At 41.9% G+C, this 14,718-nt stretch overlaps 1 protein-coding gene across 1 annotated transcript; it reads left to right on the top strand.

Moving 5' to 3' along the window:
• The first annotated feature begins 1,170 nt into the window (after window positions 1–1,170).
• Window positions 1,171–13,073, top strand: ICOSLG (inducible T cell costimulator ligand). The gene is made up of 6 exons (XM_082219909.1): window positions 1,171–1,624; window positions 5,259–5,296; window positions 5,981–6,337; window positions 7,270–7,536; window positions 8,312–8,473; window positions 11,004–13,073. Exons 1-6 carry the CDS (start codon window positions 1,611–1,613, stop codon window positions 11,045–11,047), a joined length of 882 nt encoding a protein of 293 aa, XP_082076035.1. The 5' UTR covers window positions 1,171–1,610; the 3' UTR covers window positions 11,048–13,073.
• The last annotated feature ends 1,645 nt before the right edge of the window (window positions 13,074–14,718 follow it).

Genomic DNA, 14,718 nt, shown 5'->3' with positions numbered 1-14,718 from the left:
ATCAAGGGAAATGTCTGGTGTGTGCTTGTGAAAAATGTTTGCAGTTTTGATTAAAAAGGCATTGTTGTGGCCAGTGTTAACCAATGGGAATTCATAAGGGTGTTGTGTACACATGCTCTGTATGAACCTGCTGCAAGGGAAGGTTCAGTAGAGGTTTAACTGAACCCAGTGGCTGAGTTGTAGTCTTTCAGTTGGATGGAATGCCAACATCAGCAACTCCCTGCTCAGTGAGCAAAGGGGGCCGAGAGTTGGGGGAAGGCCAGAGAATGAAAATTAGAAGCAGTATCTTTGGCAACCACCATCTTCCCCACTGAAGGCATTTTTGCTAGTTTTTCAATATACCTATGATGTGTACTCAGCATGGTGTTGAGTGTTGGACTATGTCCTGAGAGGTCAGGGTTCAAATCTCCACAGCACCAGCCACTGCCTGCTAGTCTCAATCTTTACCTCACAGCATTGCATACCCTTCAACATTTCTCCGATGAAAATAGGGACGTCCTAAGGAAAAGCAGGACATTCCAGGATCAAATCTGAAACCAGGGCAGCTTCTATAATTCTGGGACTGTCCCTGGAAAATAGGGACAATTAGAGGGTCTGGCATTGTTGTGATGATGGGGAAAGGGTCATATACAGTGGAACCTTGGTTCTCAAACAGCTTAGTTGACGAACAAATTGGTTCTTAAACACCGAAAACCTGGAAGTGTTCTGTTTTTGGAACGTTTTTGGAAGCTCCTGCAGCCCATCGGAAGCCACGCTTTGGTTTTTGAACAGTTTCAGGAGTCGAACGGATTAAGTTCGAGAACTAAGGTTCTACTGTACACCACCTTGAGCTCCTGGGAGGAAACGTGGGGTACAAATGTCATAATAAATAAAACAGTAATATGTTTCTACTCTCTCTTTTTTGAACGCATTTGATTATTCGCATTTATTGAAAGGCTGGATAAAAATCCATCACAATGCAACCCTGCATGTAAAGTAAAAGGTAAGTCTGCTGATAACTGGGTCTGTAGAGAATGAGATTCTTTAATATCAACTTGGCTGGGTTCAAGCCCCACGTTGGGCCAGAAGATTCCTCGTGCTCCCTTCCCAACCTTCAATTCTGCGGTCCCGGGTGCCCCTCTGAATACACGGAACTGACTCCTATCACGCAGATAGGATAGGAGCGCGCCGAGGCCTCGAGGCTGAGCCAATGGCGCGCCCCCAGTATAGGAAGGCGCGGCGTCACGGCACGTCACGCGCCGCCCGAGCGCCTATTTCAAGCGGGCGAGAGGGACGGAGGCGCCTCCGCCTGGGCGCCAGGCCTCGGGAATCCCCGCTTTCTTCCCTTCCTTTCCCTCCGCGGGAGGGAGAAGCCTCGGCCAGCTGCGGCGCGAGCTTTGGCGGCCGGGAGTTTCCTCCAGGAAGCGGCTGCTCCGGAGAGCAGCGTGCCGCGCCCCTCGGGAGGCGTAGGCGGCCAGCCGCAGCGCGCCACCACCGGCTCTCCATTTGCGGCTGCAAGGTGTCTCCGCGGGGGAATTTCGGGGTCCGGAGATGGCGGCGCGAGGGGCGCCCCGCCGGCGGGTCTAGTTGCCCTCGCGCCCTTTGCAGCTGAGGCCGCCGACGCCGCCACTATGGTGCCGAAAAGGTGAGTGGAGTCTCCAAGCAAAGTCTCGCACTTCGCATGCTCCTTCCTGGAGCTTCTCTCTCAGCTAGTTGTTGCTTTGCTTGCAGGCCAGGTGGCATAAATTTGCTTGCATACGATATTTAAAGGAGGATAACGCTGAGGCGATTTCCTACACTTGGATGTTGCTCTATGCTGTATTCCGATCGCTGCTGCTGCTATTATTATTATTATTATTATTATTATTATTATTATTAAAATGATGCTTGCATTGATATTCTTTTAACAGCAGTCAGGCACCTTTGCTGAAACTTAAGTATTACTAAATTGAATGGAAACAACCCTAGTGCAAGCTGGGGTGATCCAGGCTTTATTAATTAAATTGTTTTCGTCTCGAAGGAGCCTAGGGTAGCAAACGCATCAAGAGTAATGCAACCAAAAGTAAAGGCATTTTAACATTGCTTTCTGGATATATGTATTGAATGGCTGCTAGTCAGGACAGGGAAATGAAGCTGATTTGCTAGCAGACAGAACTCCTGATTTTTGACTACTTTGTAAGCCAGGCTTTTTTTGTGTGAGACGGGTCCTGCACAATTCAGCTAAACAACTGAAAGACATAACACAAATGACTCATCTTTATTGATACTATGGCATTTTTGTAACATAGTTACAGTTAGCTTGTGGGATTCTTCTTTGTAAGTTTTGAAAGGTGACAAATAGAAACGTCACAATTGAATTTGTGACTCAAAACACTCTGGCGGTGTTAGCCCAGTGTTGTGGAAGTGGTTAGTGAAACTAACCACAACATAAGCAAACCTGAATACCAAGAGAATGAGACAGGAATAAATAGAACATGAATTGAGTAAACAAACATTTTGAAACAAATTCTGATGGCTTTTATTTCTCAGCGGTTAGAAACCAGCTGTTCCTGACCATTGTTTGTGAAAGAGCAGGTATACTTCCTGATTCAGAACCTATGCTTCAAATAAATATAATGTAATCGTGTTAGAAACAATTGAATAATCTTGATTATCTTGGCAAAATAAGTGCTTAGGGTAAATCTGCTAAACAGCACAACGTATGCTTCTGGACACATTAATTTTGCAACAGCATTGTCCCAGCATTACAATGCTGAAACAAATGCTTAGGATCACACACTAACAATAATCTATACTGCATTGTAGCTATGGCAGGGATGTTTATGATACTGATTGACTGATTTACTTGAGTTGGTGTGAACTGGTTGACTGTAGCTCCCAACATGACTAATTGTCTGTCAGGGATTGAGGTGTGTAACCACCAGGGAAAGGCACCCTGGATATTTAGTTATTTTACTTATAAAAATATTTCTGTGCAACTATTTCATAAAATATATCAAAGTGGTAATTTTTAAAAAGAAAGCTGAACATGAGACATCAATTAACCATTGTGGAATTAACCATTGCTTCCTGGGGGGGGGGGAGCTGCACCACTTTGCCAGCAGCCTTCCTCCCTTCCCTCTTCCTTTTGACAGCTCGGGGGAGGTTTCCCTCCTCCCAGGAAGCAGCCCAGGAGGGGGGGGAACGGCGCACCATCCGCCCATGACTCCCAAGCCTCCCCCAAGCTGTCAAAAACAAAGATGCAAAAGGGGAATATTGGGAAATTTTGGAAAAAGATGGAGACAGACTGAAACTGCAGAGTTTTGAGAAATTAAAAAACAAAGTGCGAGACTGGCTTCATTATTATCGGATAATGGAGGCATATAATTTGGATAAGAAAATTGGCTTCCAGGTGGAAAAATCAAAATTAGAAACAGAACTGTTAGAACCCAAAACTAAGATTTTGTCAAAGATGTATAACTTGCTGTTGAAATGGAATACTCAGGATGAAACGGTGAAATCTGCTATGATTAAATGGGCACAAGATGTTGGACATAACATAATGATGGCTGACTGGGAACAGTTATGGACCACAGGTATGAAGTTTACGGCATGTAATGCCTTAAGAGAGAATATTATGAAAATGATATACAGGTGGTACATGACCCCAGTCAAGCTTGCAAAAATCTATCATCTGCCCGATAATAAATGTTGGAAATGTAAAGAAACTGAAGGTACATTTTTTCACCTTTGGTGGACGTGCCCAAGGATTAAGGCTTTCTGGGAGATGATCTATAATGAATTGAAAAAGGTATTTAAATATACCTTCTTGAAGAAACCAGAGGCCTTTCTCCTGTGCATAGTCGGCCAATTGGTGCTAAAGAAGGATAGAACTTTCTTTATGTAGCAAGAATACATATTGCAAAGTATTGGAAGACACAAGACCTACCTACTCTGGAAGAATGGCAGACGAAGGTGATGGACTACATGGAATTGGCAGAAATGACTGGCAGAATCCGAGACCAGGGAGAAGAGTCGGTGGAAGAAGATTGGAAGAAATTTAAATCTACAGAAATATTGTAAAATTAATGAATGTTAGAATGATGTTAGAATGAAGTTAAGTGGTTTAAGCAGTAATGCTATAAAGGTGTATGTAAAAATGGATTGATATCAGGTAAAAATTTAAAGTTATACTATATTAAGTTAAAGGATTAGGAGAAAATAAAGAGGGAAAGAAATTGCTGAATTAACTAATTGAATTGGAACACAAAAAAGGGAGGTATGAGGAAGTCAGGGAAACAAGGATATGAATGTAAGGCATGGAAAGATTGATTCTTTTTTTTCTTTTCCTTTGTAAGTGTTTCTACTTTTTTATTCTGTACTTTGTATTTTATATTTTCTTTGTATTTTTAGTTTTGTCTGTTATTTTTGTACTTCTTGTTTTTATGTAATTCTTTTTTCTGAAATTTTAATAAATATCATTTTTTTTAAAAAAAAGCAAAAGGGGAAGGCCGTCGGCAAGGCAGTGCAGCTCCGCCCCTTCCCCCGACGGCTTGGGGTAGGCTTGGGGGTTGTGGGCAGGCGGCATGCCGAATGTCACCCCCCTCCCCCCCCAATAATTATTCGCGGGGTGGACCACCCCCTTTCTCTTCCCCTGCTTCAAGGACAGCAAATTAATAAATATAAATACAGTCACAAAAGCACAAACACACATGAGAGTTGGTGTAATGATTCAACTCATAGTCTGGACTGAAGTGAAAACATAGTCTGAACTGAAGAGAGCCACAATCTCCTGGCTTCAGGCCTTTCCCATAAGCAACACAGAGATAAAAATATTGACCTGCCTTCTTAGAATCATACAGTTGGAAGGGAAGTCAAAATGCTGTCTAGTTCAACCCCCAGGCACTAGCAAATGTGCCAAAAGAAAAAAAAACTTACAGAGGAGTCTTTCACCATCTAAGCAGCCTGTTCCACTGTCCCAACAGCTCATGCCAAGAGAGAAGCCTTGTTGATGTTCATTTAGCATTCCCTTTCTTGTAACTTGAACCCTTTGGTTCTGGTCTTATCCTTTGAAGCAACATAAAACAAATTTCCAGCACAGTTATTGGGTTGTTGTGTACAAAAAGAAGAAATTCTGAAATATGGGAATACCTGTGAGGACTGCAGAGAAAAATTATAAAGTTGCTATTATACAGTCTTTGTATCAATATTTGTTGTTTAGTTGTGTCTTACAAATTCTGAATATGTATTTAGTAGTTCATAAAATTCTTGCCTCGTAATCTGTTTTTATTTTGTTTCAGCTTTGGATTTATGATGTTTCTTTGGGTTCAGACAGCTGGTAAGTTATGAATGCATTGTTTGCTATGCTCAAATATAAAGCAAACCTTTAAATATGCTGATAATGTGGATGATCAATCCTGTCTTTACCCTAATGTTCAGGGTGGACTGCAGAAATGCAAAGCCACTTTAAAATATACAGATGACTAAATTAACATTTCAGGTAATAATCATACTCTTAATACAATTCCCATAATGCTTTCTCTTACCTAGGAGAGCTGCCACGCTAGAATCTCCTGTTAATGTTTCCCCCTCAGATAGGTTCTGTGTCTTTAGTATGTGCACTGCTGGAAGATAATCAACATACGCATTGCCACATTTGCATGTTAGGAAGAGCTGTACCTGTTCAGTGCCTTGTGGCATGGAAGATGTGGCCATGGACTCTTGGAGGAGAGTCTGAGAAGACCCTGAGACTCAGTTAAGTTTCACTTGGAATCAGTTGCTGTGACATAGGCAGAAGGTAATCAACAAGAAATCAGTAATAATAAAGAGAGATGCCATGAGGGCTTTCCCTATTAGACCGAGGTCACCTTTCCATTAGAGTGTATAATATCAAGTGAACTCAAACTAGTGAATTAAGTTATTCTCTTCAGTGGAATGAAAAGAAATGTGGCCCCAGTAAAACTGGATTTTATGGAGACATTCGTAAAAAGCATATGTTTAATTTCCCATTTTGTCTTTATAGCTAACATATCAGTCACTGGCATAATAGGAAGTACTGTTGAACTGAGATGCGATGAGTTAAATGGCACGTTCATCTTAAATAACTTTCGAGTAACATGGCGAAAAGAAGGGGAAAGAGAGTGCTTTGTAGAAACCTATGATTCTGATGAAGATCTGACTTCATACCGTGAGGAAAAACAGTGTGCAGACTTCAGAGACAGGACTCGGTTTAATGAGGAACTGAAGGAGGGCAAGTTTACTCTGCAACTGTTAAGGATCAGTCCTAAAGATGAGTTCACATATACCTGTGTGGTAATGAAGAAGAATGAAGGAAAATTTAAAGTACACAGAAAAGTAAAAACAAACCTCAAAGTGGCAGGTAAAGCAAATGTTTATAAACCATCAGTGATAAATTCCTGTTCTTTTGCCAAACTTTGTGTATGTCAGAGAATGGCATAGAATAAAGGTGTGTTCAAGTGTGTTTCTGAGTTAACACAGGGCACGGAGGACCAATGGTGTTTTAAACAAGAAAATGTGCTTGGCACACCAGGGCCAATCCAGTCCATTGCCCTGTCCTTCTTTTTCTCCCACTGAGCAAGGGTTGTAGGAAACTGCCTTGGTCCATCCAGCTGAGTGTTGCCTACACTGACTGGCAGCAGCTCTCCAGGGTTTCAAATAGGAATCTCTCACAACCCTACCTTGGAGATGTTTAGGACCTTCTGCATGCTGCAAAGCAGATGCTCTGCCGTGGAAGTAGGGCCTTTCCCCTGGCACTGCCGTGTCAGCACCCCTCCTGTTCATGGAGAGCTTTTTGCAGAGGAGAGCTGAAGGTGTGTAGACCGAAACCTCATTCACCCCAACAGCCCATGAGGTCACAGTCTACTACAACGCTACTTCCAATAGTTCTGGTTCAACAGTAAGGCATCAACCTGGCCGTACAGTGGTACCTCGGGTTAAGTACTTAATTCGTTCCGGAGGTCCGTTCTTAACCTGAAACTGTTCTTAATCTGAAGCGCCAATTTAGCGAATGGGGCCTCCTGCTTCCGCTGCGCCGCCGGAACACAATTTCTGTTCTCATCCTGAAGCAAAGATCTTAACCTGAAGCACTATTTCTGGGTTAGCGGAGTCTGTAACCTGAAGCGTATGTAACCTGAGGTACCACTGTACAAGTTACTTATGTGTGCAAACAGGACCCTATTCCCACTGCATGTGTTAGTGTAATCCGAAGACTGAAAATCCTTCTCTCAACCTTTTATACTGACAACAGCTCCAGACTGTGTTAAGATATGTCTCCCTTACTTTCCCCCCCAGCAAATTACAGCACACCAATTCTAACTCACACGCCATCTGGAGAAGAAACAACATTTAATTGCACTTCTAGCCACGGATACCCACAACCAAAAGTTTATTGGGTAAATCATACTGACATCAGCCTCTTGAACTCAACTCAACAGTATACTAGAGAGCCTGACGGGACGATCACTGTTTTCAGTACGTTAACAGTTAAAGCAGCTACTGCTATCAAGTTAGAGTGTACAATTGAGAATGAGCTACTGCACCAAAATCTAACTGCCACCAGTAAGTTGATGTTCTTCATTTTATCTCCTCTCAAATATTTTTCATGCACAGTGAAATATTTATAGCGAAGAACAAATTTGTCAAGTAAGCTAAAAAAACAACAACTACAGTGTAATTCATGTCCAGAACCCAAAAAACCTTGACTTTCTGATCATTTGTCAGCTAGAACAAAAGCCTTTGGCCTCTTAAATAGAGAGGAAAGCTTCAAATTTAAATTCAGATGCAATAAGAAATCATATAGGTTCCAGGGCAGGCTACTTAAAGCCTTTGAATAAATTATTGGCAGGTTAGCTCATATCAGAAGGTGGCATTTGGCCCACCTACTCCTGCTGCAACTTTGCTATTAAACAGACCTACCTTAAATCATAACTTTTGTTTCAATTCTGCTAGCTGGAATGCCGTTTTTAAAACTCAGCAGTTGTGAAGTCTGTTATCTGGCTGTCCTTTAGGGAAATGGGAGCTGGATGAAAGGCTATAACTCATCTGGGAGTGTATGTAACTTATTGACTTAGATATGCTTAAGGAAAGTCTCTGGGTTATGACCAAAGTTTTCCATCCTTTTACATGCAGTGTGCAAATTATTAGGATAAAAGTTCTTTTGCTAAAAGGTGATTCTTAAGTTTCATTGTATTTTAGTAAAATCCAGTTTTTGTGCATGTGTTGTAAAGCATAAAAACACTTAAGATGTGCAGTTTATGTTGTTTGCAGACCTGTTCTGTCTGAGCCTTTTTAAAAAACCTCTCCTCCTTCTCCCCTTGGCATTGTTTCTATTTAGTTGACACGAGCAGTCCTGAAAATAGCCCCTCGGTTGATAACAGCCCAAGTAAGACAAAAGGTGTAGTTCTGGCTTCTGTTGCAGCTGTCTCAATAGTCATTCTACTTATTTTGTACATCGGGTGGAAGAAAAGGAGGACTTCTGTTCTAATGACTTACACTGGTAAGTGAACAGTACACCCAGTTTAACAAGCCCTAAGGAGTAGGGGTAGAGAGCAGTGGTTCATCCCCAAGACTTCCAGAATGGTTAAACTAGCATTTCTGAGGCAGCAATACAGCTGATACTTTGTGTAGACAACCAGAGTAGCTTGTCATGTAGAGTATACATCTTCACCCAAGGGTGCTTCCTGGGGAATCTCTTCCCATGATTACCAGTAAGGTTTGCCACAGTCCACATTTCAAGTACACACCAGGTTTAGCAAGGCTGAAGTGGACCCACTGTTGAGATCACTGGAAGGGTATGTAGCATTATCTCCTTGAGTGGAGGAAGACAGCTAGTTTCTAATGAAGCGGGACCTATTTTAAGATCTGTTAGCATGCACCCTAGGCCTCAAACCACCTTCCACTTTCACTCCCACCTACTCCATTTGCATGCCTGCTTGTGAAAACTGAAATGATGCTGTAGTGGCCCATCCTGCAGCCACAAACTTAGGAAAACAGGCATGTGAAAGGGGAAACTGAGGAGATTAAAAGAAAGACGTGTTGTGCTACACTTATTGTAGTCCATTCTCAAAATATGGGGATACTTCAGAGTCGGCCTTCTCAAAGGAAGCCTGCCACATCTTATTTGTTGTCTCCGTTCATCCTGGCTTGCTCTGGTTGCTAGAACATGTAGGTTTCCTTTTTACAAATAGCCCTTGCTACAATAGGAGCTGAAGAACAAAGTGCTAACTTTGGACAACCTGTGGACAACGTATGGCAAATCTCCCAAAAAAGAGGGCCAGTTGTGTAATATGCACTTATCATGAAAAGCTACTGGCTAGAAATGCCTTTAGGCTTCCTTCTGTAAACTTTGTTGCTGGTGTAGAGCAGAGGTTGGGGAAGCTAATGTCTTCCAGATGGTGATGGACTCCCATCAGCTCAAGCCAACGGGACCAGTGGTTAAGGATGTTGTAGTCCAACAGCCACTGGAGGGGCTCATGGCCCTCATCCCTGGGGTAGTCACTCTGCTTCTAACTCAGGATTCTACTAATGCATAATTCAGGATTCCCATTGGGTCAAAGACAATATGCTCCCCTCCCAAAAAGACTCTAGCCACACTTGTACTAAAGAGAACTAATAATGTCAATAAAGAGAGCCAATAATGTCACCATGGCCAAGTATTCTTGGCTCCCATGCCATTCTTATTGATGTTTATGGCTCAGCTGTATTTATTTGTTTCACTGGAAGAATGGCTTCTGCCTCCAAAACATCATCTGGGTCTACCATATGCTAATTGTTACTTAAAACAATATCAAAGCAATCAGAACAACATTGGCCATAGCAGCTTACTCAAATAAGAAAACCACAAAATAAACGAAGCATAGAATCAGTCCCACATCTGCAGAGCATCTGATTAATCATAGATGCCTTCCAGGTCATATCCATCCGTAAATTCCTAGACTTGCTTGCCAACAAATGCTGGCAAGGGTAATGAGACACTCAGTGTTTGTAGACAGTAAACCTTCCATTCATCATGTTGGGGTTTTTCATCTTGTGCACTTTCATGTAATCCTGGCTCAACAGACAGTTCCTTCTCTTGGTGTCAACTCAAATTAGACTAGCTGTCTCTCTGTAATTCCTATTTAAAATATGCCATTGAACTTCCTTCCCTTTGTGATGTCTTGAGTCCTTGTGTGCCATCTTGAAAGCAGTTCAATGGTCCTCATTCTATTTAGAATACACAACCACGTGTAATACAACTCAGTCCAAAAGTTCTACAAATCTTTTTTTTCCTATCAATTGGTGTTCATAAAAATAAAGAATCAAACAACACAGTAGTCAGTAGAAAATGGTTCACTTTAGCCCAGTAGTGTTTTCCTGAAGAATGCATACGTATTTCGGACCCCTAAACTGAAATTTTGTACTGATAAGAACATACATTTTAGCTTGATGCAGAGCTCTCAGCATCTTGTAGCTCCCTTTACAATATTTTTGACATAAAAACTTGCATACTTTTCTGGGTTTGCTCATTTCTTTCTCTTGCAAATAAAAGTTGGTCAGTGCTGCAACTGGGCTATATCTAGCTAATGATTCCTCTTATAAGGATATTGTGGTCCCTTGGCTTCCCACATTTTGGGAGCTCCATTGCTCTGAACATTCAGAGTGCTTGGATGCTGTCATGTCCCAAAGGAAATAAATTTAGGCTGGGTCCTAACCAGGGCTATTTTCAGCCAGAACTCAGTTCCGGCACCTCTCAGGTGGACGCCCTTGCCATTATAAGAGAACAAGGGCATTCATGGCACCTTCTTTTCTTAAAAATAAAAAATAGTGCTGGTCCTAACAAACCAGACACCATTACTTTGATTTGTTAGCCCTTGTTGCTGTGACAGCTGTAGATGGGCAAGACAAGAGGCCTTGAGGGGGGGTGGAAATGGAAATTATCTGGCAGCACCAGGGTTTGATGTTTTAATCCTGTCCTACTACATAACATTTCTGTAATCTGACCCATATAACATTTGTATATTCTGTTGTGTGTGTGTGTTTTTTTAAAGCTCCTGCTGAAATAGGAAACAGAAATTTTGGACTGCCAGAGTAATGTTGCCTGGAAACATTCCCACAGAGACTGATGGTTGTGAGTTATCTATCTGCAGCAGAGCATGGACTGGAGCAGAACACTTATGTACTGCCAGCAGCTTGCCATGTTTACCCTTCTACTGGTGAAAGGCAGAATGCTACCTGGCCCACGTCTGATAGATAAAGGCTATGCTATAAAGTTAGTCCACCAAAAGAAACCCAGAAGGGGCACACTTCTTGTTCACAGCTCAGAACTGATTCTGTGGGGGGAGTCAACATACACCTTTGAGCTTTCCAAGGACTGCTTCACTTGTTAATGACATTTTGGTACTGAAGAAATTCACGGAGGAGCATTTTGTCAATGGCCTAATGGAGCTTCTTTGTTCCACAGCAGCATATGCCAGTGACTAGAACTTTCATGCCTTGTTTTTCGGCTTCCTCGAAGCAAATGATTGGCCTCTTTTGGAAGTAGGCTGCCGGACTAGACGGACCTGATCCAGCAAAGGTGGTCATCTTTTGAAGTGTGGCGGCACTTCTGAGCCCAGTCTTCCAGTGGTGGTATAGAACGGAAGATTGACATGGAATCAGTCCCCCAACATTAGACCCAGAGGTCTGGTTGTATAGGACAGACACACAAGGACAGCTGTCTTTTGGGGGGGGGGTATATGCCATGGACACCACCTCCAGGTAGGTGGTCAGGTCTGTTAATCAGTTGGGAATATGATCCTCTACACCAGACATCACTTGGGGACCAAGTTAGGCCAGAGTTCTTATCTCAGTTTAATGGCTTCATCACAATCTGAACGTCAACATATGCGTCTTACCTACGTGGGAACCATATTAACTGCAAGCTCTGCCACTGTTGAAGGCGAAGCAATCTTGGGCAAAAAATGAAAAGGCCTTGGGCTAATTATGATTGCTTTTCCCTGTTAGATACTTCAGCCAGTTAACAGTCAGCCCAGTTGTGTAACAATAGCAAATGGAATGTTTCAAATGCTGGCATGTGAATGCATTACCATTTGCCAGAGCTGCTTCAAGAGCAGCTTTAGTGGACAGACATCTCATTTCAGTACAGCTGCAAAATCTAAACAAACCAAAAGCTGGGCTTCAGACATACAAGATTGCAAAGACAGGAACTTGTAAATTCTAGTTGTAATATTTCATCCCAAGTATTCTATGCATTTGCAGGGGAAGTGTCCTGTGCATTTACAGGTTGAACATTGAAGGAGTACAGACAGCTCTGCTCTGTTCATGCTTCCTCGTGAACAGTGTATGCAGCAGAAGGAATGCAGGGCTCTGGATTTGTGCAAGTGTTCGTATGATTTACTGAGTTGTTGGCTTCATGTTGCCAGTGTGCTAAGTCTGAACTGGAAGATATGATGGCAAGGTAGGCATGTGGAGATAGCAGCACACAGCGAATGGTGATGCATGCATTAATATGGGGTTTTGGCGTGCTAAATCAAAATCTGTTTAGCACCATGACATCTGTGTTGATTGGCATGATAAAGTAGACAAATCTTGGGGCACATACTTTAAACGACGTACTTTATCAATTCAGTCATCATAGACACCAGAAAAGCAGTGTAAATTACAGCCTTGATCAAACCAGAAGACTTGAATTGTTTATTAGAGAGCCAGTGGAATTCTATTGATGTTCTTGTTACAACTCAGTCCTAAATACTTGGGAAAGTATTCAATTATTTCCTAAGTAAGCATTGTTGAAAAACCTGCCTTAAAAGCACCATTCTGCATTTTTACTCTTGCAAATATTGTGCAATAGATGAGCTGAAAATTCTTATGAAGCTAATACTTCACTTAGTTAATCTCACAGGGATTTGACTTTACAAAAATATATTTTTTTCTTTGTTTATAAATTCTGCAATGTGAATGTGAAACTTTGGTCTGTTTCTTCCCAAACAAATCATGTCCTGGTTGTTTTGCTCTAGTGCACTGTGATAAAATGGGTTTTCACACTGTTCAACACATCGGTGGAAACTTCAAGTTTTACTTATCTCAATGCAGATAACTCATTTTCTCTCATCCCACCCTTCACCTCCTATTCCCTCACTGACAAAAGTCGGATACTTCCACTGCTACCAGCAAAGGAAAAACAAATTGGAATTTTCCAGTTATAAACACTTGTGCCCTGCATGAAGCATTATCTTTCATTTCTTTAGAAGTTTACTGAAGACTGATCTTTTAGTGCAGGATCTACCTGATGTATATGATTGGACCTTGTACACAGTATTTTTGTGTGGCATTTTAATTGTGTTTTTATCACATTGTTTCAGTGTTTGTATGTTTTATACTGCTGTACACTGCTTGGAGATCAAGCATGCACCTTCAATGTACTCTTTTTGGCGCCTACTCAAAACATTCTTGTTTAGACAACCCTACTCAGATCCTTAGAAAGTTGAGGTAACTTGAATCTGTTTTAGTATTTAAACTTTTGTATGTTTTGAAGTATGGCTGTGAATTTTTCTTGAACTTAATTGCTTTATCTCTTTGCAAGCTGCTTTGAGGCTTTTTACAATCGTGGTGTGTAAAATTTATTAAATGAATACATATTTTTTGAAAATGTTTTTAAGCCAATGTAAGCTCAGTTTTCCTTTGAACAAAGAGCCAGTTCCTAGATGATGATTAAATTTTATTATCCATCCTCCTACAGATGGTCTCAGGGTGGAATCCAACATTATACAGTGGTACCTCGGGTTAAGTACTTAACTTGTTCCGGAGGTCCGTTCTTAACCTGAAAATGTTCTTAACCTGAAGCACCACTTTAGCTAATGGGGCCTGCTGCACCACCGGAGCATGATTTCTCTTCTCCTGAAGCAAAGTTCTTAACCCGAGGTAGTATTTCTGGGTTAGCGGAGTCTGTAACCTGAAGCGTATGTAACCCGAGGTACCACTGTATAGCAATATAAAATGCAGCATTAAAAACAGACTTAAAACACTACAATCACAACTAGCACAAGTTATGCAGGGTTTTGGATTTGCAGTTCCTCTGTGTTCAATTCTCCTACCCCCAGTTAATTAAAAACCCATCAAATGTTTAAATGAATTACGCTTGGCAACCACCTCCACCCAGTTGCAGCCTGTGCCATGGGTTACACCAGTGAAAACACAATCTTTAAAAAGCAGTTTAGAACAACATAAAATTGCAGAAATAGGGTGGGTCCTAAAAAACAATAACTATAAAATGTCAAACTATAGAAGTCCTGCTTTTGCCCCCCCCCCCCCAGGCAAACCAAGTGGCTATGCCAGGAGTGGGGAATTATTTTCAGCCTGAGGGCTTGTGGGAGTTGCATGCCTATGGTGGGCTGTGCTAGAGGCCAGAGTAGATGGAGCAAATGGGTGTGACTCCATACAGCCAGCAAGCAGGAGGTTTCTACACACATATACCCTGACTCTATTCATATTTTTTCATTCAGCAAATGAAGGGGCCTGACCACAGTTCAAAGACACATTCCAAGAGAGCATGAACAAGCCAGATAGAGGTTGCGGCTGTGGAAGAGAGTCCCCAGAGCTTGTCAGAGAGGACTAGAAGGTTCACGGGCAGAAAGTTTGATATTCCTGAGTTACTTACATACCATGGTAAGTTGCATTTTAACCAATGATCATCAGTCTTCCCTTGATTTTATATTCTAATTCAATCAGCCACTTCTTTTACTGTGTTCCACCCTTGGTGATCAG

Source organism: Podarcis vaucheri (assembly GCF_965113315.1).
Source record: "Podarcis vaucheri genome assembly, chromosome: 4".
Classification (NCBI taxonomy): Eukaryota; Metazoa; Chordata; class Lepidosauria; order Squamata; family Lacertidae; genus Podarcis; species Podarcis vaucheri.
This window is presented reverse-complemented; position numbering and strand designations above follow the sequence as displayed.